Consider the following 7,796-nt stretch of genomic DNA (forward strand, 5'->3'; position numbering starts at 1 on the left):
TGTCGGTCAGGCTTTTCTCCAGGGACAGTTTGGAAGTAACTGTTCCTGAAGCCTCGTCAGCGATGGTAGACTGACCAAGGCTGTGTTACAGGGCACCAGGGCTACACACTAAGCCCTGGCTGTGGGTCTATAGATACATTCCTCTCTTTCTGTCTAAGGACCTTTGTTCTGCTCTGTTCTCCCCAGGCTCTGTGTTCAATCACTAAAGGCCTTGTTTGTAAAGAGAGTGGAGGCTAAGATCTCAGGCTAGACACAGGCTGTCTCAGGCAACAATAAAGAGCATTGAGGGTGTGTACTTGGATTATGTGTCAGAGAAGTGTTGTCCTGGGTGATGTGGAGCATGTGCTTGGAGGTAGACTGACGTTGGTGTCTGGTTTATAGGAATTTGGTGTCTGGCTCTTTCCCTATCCCAAGGCTACTCAGGTAATAGGATTAGGGGAGACCCACGTAACACAAATCCCTTTCTGGATACAAAAGCCATCCCTGTGGCATCTGCTCCTACTCAGTTCTTGCCCTGAAGGCACAGGGCTCCATCTCTGTGCATTCCAGCACTTAACTTGGTTTGCTCTAAAGTGCCAGAGTGGGTGGTGCTGGGGATTCCTGTTCCGGTGGAGAAGGCCAGACCAACCAACCCAAGGAAGCCTCTGCATACTGTTGGGAGCAGATATCCTTTGGACCCAGTGTTGGTCCAGGTAGACAACATGGACTTAGTTAGTGACCATAGTAGCATTATTTACCTTCTACCTGTAGTCAGGGACAGGACTGCTTGGCTCAAGATGCAAGCAGATCTGATGATGCAGAACAACCTTTGCACAGACAGCACAGGCAGTTTTGGTGCTTCCCTGTTACCCTTACATGACCTGTCTGTGCTGCTGCCTGTGGCTCATCAGTGTTGATAGCCATCCAGATCGCAGCTGCCTTTGTCCTTAGCCATCTGGGTCTTGAGTTAACTCAGAGCCAGATGTTGAAGCCTAGGTTACTCTCCGCTTCCTGGTCGATCCTCAAGGAGAGATGCTGAGGGTGAGTTAATAACTAGATATCAGTTATGCTGGTGAGTTATTCCTACGGAAAAGTTTACATTGCCTTGTTTGCAAATGCTGAAGCATATTTTACTGTGAATAGCTCTTTGGCTAACTAAATTCTAGTTGGAATTTAGGCTGTATAGTCATCCTCATACAAAGACAATAGGGTTGCGAGAGGCTGTGTGCTCTGCTTTAGTGTGTGCTGGGGTGGGGGAAACTACACTGTAGTCAGTAGGTAGGATAGGGGTTGGTGTTACACTCCACATGGGAAGTAGCCTGATTTAAAATACTGTGGATCCCATCACTTGTTGTAATGTGGGCAGCTTCTCCTCAGCTGAGCATGGTTGTTGAAGTTTATTCTATCAACTTGGCCTGCCGTGTGCCTTGCTGCAGATAACCAGCCTGGAGTCCCGGCTCAGTACCACAGACTGTGTGGATGACAGTGGCGAATCCCACGGCAACAACACCAAGTGGAAAAAAGATGCGTGCACAGTTTGTGAGTGCAAAGTGAGTATGGGGTTGGGTCTACATTCATACCCGTCACACCCAGATGAGCAGGTGGTCCGGGTTTTGGAGTGTGGCCCTGCTGGCCCTGATCCTCAGCCCTGGTTTCCCCTAATAAGCTGGAGAGGGCAAGTGGGGACATTTGTGTGAACCACCACAGCTTTTGATGATGTACAGGGAACAGACACATGCCTGGGAACCTGAAAACACAACAGCTCAGGGCCCTTCCTCCCCCTTGTCCCCGTTGTCTCTGTCCAGGTCTGGCCTGGGGTATTATTTACAGCGAGTACTAAGGGACATGGTTCACCTTTGGGAAGAGGTGACAGGTAGGCCAGTAGTGATAAGCCTTGGTTATGAGCAGGCATGAGGGCCATCTCAGATCACCTTTTGTCTAGCAGGGGACAGGGATTATCCCTTTTCCTGAATACTCCCAAGTGTCCCTGGGTTGCCTGGCTAGGGAAGACTAAGCTAGGAGGATTATTTGCAGAGAAGAAGACCACTCCGCTCTGGTCTCATTCTGCTTCCTGGCAGGATTCAGAGGGTATGGGATACCTCAGTCCTTTGATCCTGGGGAATGGGGAAAGGACAAGAGAGTGGGCAGTGGGATCCTCCAGGTCATGTATTTATAGCTGAAACAGTCTAAGTATTGTCTTCAGTCACAATGCCCAGAGAGGTGAGCCAAGCACGGAGGGTGGTGCACACTTATTGTGGGGGATGGGGGCAAGAGCCAGGGGGTGTGGTGCTCTATGAAGGGGTGTGTGCATCATACCTAGTAGAGGATCCAAGAATGACAAGAATGTATCTCCCCTCACCCTTTCAGAATGGCCAGGTCACCTGCTTTGTGGAAGCTTGCCAGCCTGCAACCTGCCCAGAGCCTGTGAAAGTCGATGGCGTATGCTGTCCCGTCTGCTCAAGGAACACTGCAGAGGAAAAGCCTTAGTGTTCTTGGGCTGCGCTCCTCGAATCTGGTCCACGGAATCCTTGTGAGCTTAGATGACAGCGTGGGGAGCTTCAGACCACAGCACAAGCTGGGATCCCAGACATTTCAGGACCCTCCCTGTGCCACTGCAGAAGCAGCTTCCGACCCTGTGTTTGTAGAAGGAAATTGAGCAGGCAGGAGTGGGTGCAGGCTATGGTCCTCACTTCATGTAAGACTTCTCAGGTTTTTATTTAAGTATTTTTTTAATGGAAAAAATTGGTGCTACTATTCAATCACACAGTTAAGACTTGGGTTTCTAAATTGCTTCTGCCTGAAGAAGCCACTTCTGTTTAAATGAGGCAGGAGTCCTTTGACAGGCTTCATTTAAGCAGAAGCACCTGGCAAACGGAGCAGGATCCTGTAAAATAACATCCTGGGCCACAATCCCCACAGGGAGACTAGGGGACAGGGAGGGTGGCTTCCTCCCACCACTCCTTCGTGTCTGCCATCTTCACCTCCACCTCCAGGGCTCGTCAGCATCTGATCACAATAACCATGCATCCTGCATCCTGAGGCCACATCCCCCCTTCTATACACAGCTGTCACATTATGAAACCACATTAGAAATAATCTTGTTTCCACTTAGAACGTGTGTAAATACTGCCTTGCTGTAGCCTGAATGTGAAAGCCTTTGGTCCCATACCATGTCCAGTGACTGAACAGCCCCTTGCGTTGGTAGGATGGTCTGCAGCCACCACCTGCCTTGGTTCCTGACCATAGTGTAGGGAGGGTCATTCGCTCTCCAGGTCCTTTCAATAAGAGACAGGCAGGCAGAGCCTGAATGTCAGGAAATCATATTGTGTGAATGCTTTAAAGGAAAAATAATGTCTGTACCTCATATTTTTTATTGCATGAAGTTTTATAAAAATTTTCCCATTTTTAGATGTTAGAAAAATTATTTCCACTATGCAAAAGATTTTTTTTAATTCAGTGAAAAGCAACTATTATACCTCATAAACTCTTGTTTTTAATTGACCAAAATATTTCATTCTATTCTCACAAGGTTCTGAGGACTCTTCCTTGAACAAGCAAGTCTTACCCTATATACACTGATGTGCCCAGCACTGTATGCCAGCCATTGTAGGTATATCAAGAGGGTCATCTGCCCAAGGGATGGGGAGGAAGACCTCAAGGACACAGATGAGTCAGTGCCAGTTGGAGAAAGGCGAGCTAATATCTTTATAGGGGAACCATGGTCAGGCAGGGAAATGGTCAGCTCTTTGCAGCATCTGGCTTATGTTGGGCAGGTAGGCCATTGTGGGGCAGCCTATGTGTGATTCCTGAGCTGGTATGATTATGACTATCTTCCTAGGGGTAGACACAAAGTCACATGTGTAAGTAAGGCTGCTGAGAAGAAAGAACATCCCAGCATGGGCATGTACACAGTGGATTCACCACATTGCATGCGTAAACATGGGTCACCTTGTCCTGCCCTCGTGTTGCTAACGATATTCTGGTGGTCCTGCAGCAGCAGCAGGCATTTGTGAAATGTCAAATTGAACTTAGTGATGAGATTTCAGAAAAGACTTCTGTGAAGTATGAGATGTAATCTTGCATCGGAAATCTGACAGCTGCATAATTGCTCAGGCATAGAAATAGCAGAAGAGCCTGTCCGGGTAGCTGGCATTTCCCATGAGCCCTGGGGGTGCACAAGTACACATGGTGCTTAGACAGGTGTCAAGGGTTTTTGTTCTCTGATCCTGTGAGGGAAGCTGGCTGTGACTTACATTAATTTCTATATTTCAAATCAAGATGTCTGCAGATCTCCCTTTAGATGTTATAGCCTCATTGCTCAGGCAGTGGGGAGTGCCCAGATGCCCCTTCTGACTAGCCACTGCACTGGGCTTCTGTAATACAAAGTAGTGTACATATTTATTTACTTTAATGACTGTTGCCAACAGCCAAATGCCATTTTATGTTCCTTGTATTCAGTACATTACCAAAGAGGTGTTCGCACTTTGTAATGACGCCTTTCAGTTTAAATAAAAGGGCCATGTTGTCAAGTGAAGACTCTGTTCTTTCTACTTCGACATAAACAATAACTTGTTCACTGAATGATGTGGAAGTCAGAGAAAGGGACTCAGTCCTATGCAAAAATCCAGAGCTACGCTGTGAGCCACTGTGAGGAAGAAAAAGAAAAGAAAGGGTGAAGGCTAGGTAAGAGGGCCTCTTCTTTCTCAGGGGGCTCAGCCCCCGGCACAAGCCTTCTGAACTTCTTTGTGGACAAGTATATTCCATTTTCAGGAAATGGATAGTGATTTCGGCTCTCTGAGGGGAGAGGGTGGTGGGTGTTCTCCCCAGAACAGGAATACAGATCATGCCTGTCTCATGATGCCATCAGGGCTGAGCATTCCCATGTGTTTGTGCTTGTGTGTGGACTTCAGCCTCAGCAGGTGACCCAGGTGACAGGTTCTGGAGGGGTTGCTGCTCTGGGGAAAGCAGAAAATTGACGTTTTTACGGAGTCTGGAGAAGATCATGGTGCTCATGCAACTATTGTGCAAAAGAAGATGCAATGCTAAAGAGACCTGTGGTGCGTGTGTGTGTGTGTGTGTAGACCAGAGGTTAAAGTAAGCTGCCTTCCTTGATCACTGTCCAACTTAATTGGGGTGTGTGTGTGTGTGTGTGTGTACACGTAGACCAGAGGTCAAAGTAAGCAGCCTTCCTTGATCATGGTCCACCTTAATTGTTGAGACAGGATCTCTCAGGGAACGTGGAGTTCACTATATAAGCTAGGCTGTCTGAGGAGCCCCAGGGATCCTCGTCTCTAGCTCAGCAGAGCTGGTATTACAGGCACATACCAGTGCTCCTAGCTTCTTATACGGGTGCTGGGGGACCTGCTTATGGCATGCGCTTCGAGCTTTTAAAGTTGGTAGATCATTTCGGAAATCAAACGAGAAACTCGAGCACTTCCACGACTGTGCCTGGCTGTGGGAGAGGATGTGTGGGCTTGTCGGCTGCACCACCCTGGGGAGACGGCTTTCCCACACCTCAACCACATCCCTGACAAACTCCGTTCACATGAGGTCATGAGCTTACAACTAACTTTTGCAGCCACTAAGAATCCCATGAAAATTCCAGATGCTCTTTGTTTTTCTAGAATGATAGGTATAGCATAGCTAGACCTCCGTTCTGCTTAATCTTTTTGCCAATACTGTAATGAACTGCAAATGAGGCAGATGGACCTCAGAAGGGAAGCTTGGCCCATTGTCAGCAGGGTCTGTGCACAAAGTAAGACCAGGTCCTGTGTGGTGGGTTGGCCAGACGTTCCCAGGTTTTCCTCTAACACCCATGCCGACTGACAAGGGCCCTGAACAATGATTGCACTTTTACCTTTTCAGATGTGGTGTGGTTTTTGTCTTTTGGCTAAAAACCATCCCATCATCTATATTCACATGGTGAATATTCTTCAAGTCTAGCGAGATGACTCAGGGGATAAAGGTGTCTGTCTCCAAGCCTGAGCTTGATCATTGATCCTTTGGAACTACATGGGAGAAGGAGAGAACTGACTCCCACAAGTTGTCCTCCGACCGCCCTCCCTCCTACCCCCCCTACATACACATATATGTATTTGTTATTATTTTTTAAAAACATTTTACCTCTCTAATCCCAGACCAGAGGCTTCCGCGGTGGGCAGCAGGAGTGAGTTCCAAGCATTTGCAGAGCCCTGTCATGGCTGGTTTTATGTTTGGGGAACGTGATAAAAGCAACTCTGTCTCTATCTGGCTTTCCTTACTCAGACAAGCGTGACTCCAGAAGAAGGAAGCCGAGGCTGAAAACCCCAGCTCCTTCCCTACTGTCTTCCCCACCACATCCGATAAGTCTCTCTGAGTTGATAAAGACCTTGGAGATGCCTCTCTTTCCCCCCTTGGTTCTGAAAGCTCCCTGTGATCCCCTGGGACTGCAGAAAGCCGTGTGGCAGGTGCAGCTGTGCTGCTGAAGGGAGATGTGGGTTTCAAGCATCTTCATCCCACGTAGTGACTGTTTAGATACTAACTATAAATTGATGCGACTTTTCTGTTGTAGAGGTCTGGAGAGGGTAAGGGACAGAAACTCTGTCATTTTCATATTTTGTTACTCTTTCTAATATTGAACAGAAATACTATGGCAAATTTTATTTTTCAGCATATTTTACCTAAAGCCAAATCTCTTTACTCTTATAACCCACAGTTAAAAGCCAGACAAACAAAACAAAACAAGAACCTCTGACTTCATTGTGCCATGTCCTCTACTCCATCTCCATCTGGTGCTTTATTGCCTGTGCTTGCTAAACCAAACCAGGCCGGTGCACGCATTGGACCCGAGAGGCCTACAGCTGCTTCAGAGGAGGCTTTGGAAAACACCATGTTTGTGTTCCTCAAAAATGACCACATCAGGAGTCATCTCAGATGAAGCTGCTGGTCATCGTTCCTCGTAACTGTGACTCAGAGCTCCCCAGGGAAGAAGGGAACAGGATGTGGTGCCTGTGGTCTCCGAGGGTACTGTACAGTCTGATCAGTAGGCTTCCACGGGGTGCCAGTGCTGGTCAAAGGTCTAGCTATGCCTCCTCCTACTCTGCCTTGGCAGCCGAGCTCGCCTGTTAAGTCAGCAGTACCCGACGTGAGGCTCAGGCCTGCCTCACTGGGCCTGAAAACAACCCTCCATTTCATCAGATTTAGAGAAATAGCACATCATATTTCAGAAAGACTGGTTCTTCGTGTAGCCTATTCAAACCGTGGATCTGGATAGATCTTGCCAGGCATGCAGAGGTGTGAAAAGACAAATCTGTGATCTTGAGAAATAATGGTGCTCCCTGCTTCCCTTGATGTCAGACAAGAAACTTATCTTACCCAGAACATCTTGCGGTCAGGCCAGTGGCTGATAGCCCATGTCCCACAGGGGCCAGCACTGTTTCTAAGCAGCTACACCCTGAATCCAGGCCATTTTCACTTGCTCAGGCCTCTTTCCCCTGTAACCCGTCCTTCCTGGGTGACACTTTCCACAGCCCCCTCCCCACAAAGAATGCTTTCCTACTTTGGTGCCTGTGTTATGTCTGCCGTTTTGGTCATCTGAAGTACCCTTGCATTTCACCTCCTCAGGCCATGGTGATGACTCCTCCTGGAACGCCTCCCTTGGCTGACCTCATTACTTACCATGAGTCATGGCTTACCTTCCCCACACAGCACTTTGTGCAGGCAGACCACAGACTTCTTCTTTTTTTTTTTTTTTTAGTTGATACTAGGTAGTTTTTATTGAGTGTATATATTTATTATTTCTATATTAATATAGGGAAATCTGAGTGGTTATGAGACAT

At 47.7% G+C, this 7,796-nt stretch overlaps 1 protein-coding gene across 1 annotated transcript in view; it reads left to right on the plus strand.

Moving 5' to 3' along the window:
* Pxdn (peroxidasin) overlaps positions 1-3,726 on the plus strand; it is a 74,283-nt gene extending 70,557 nt beyond the window's left edge. The window contains exons 22-23 of the mRNA XM_051144450.1: positions 1,416-1,529; positions 2,347-3,726. Coding sequence (XP_051000407.1) covers positions 1,416-1,529; positions 2,347-2,466 — 234 coding nt within the window. The 3' untranslated portion in view covers positions 2,467-3,726. The remainder of the gene's footprint in view (positions 1-1,415; positions 1,530-2,346) is intronic.
* Positions 3,727-7,796: the final 4,070 nt, after the last annotated feature.

This window comes from Acomys russatus, chromosome 1 (assembly GCF_903995435.1).
Source record: "Acomys russatus chromosome 1, mAcoRus1.1, whole genome shotgun sequence".
Lineage (NCBI taxonomy): Eukaryota > Metazoa > Chordata > Mammalia > Rodentia > Muridae > Acomys > Acomys russatus.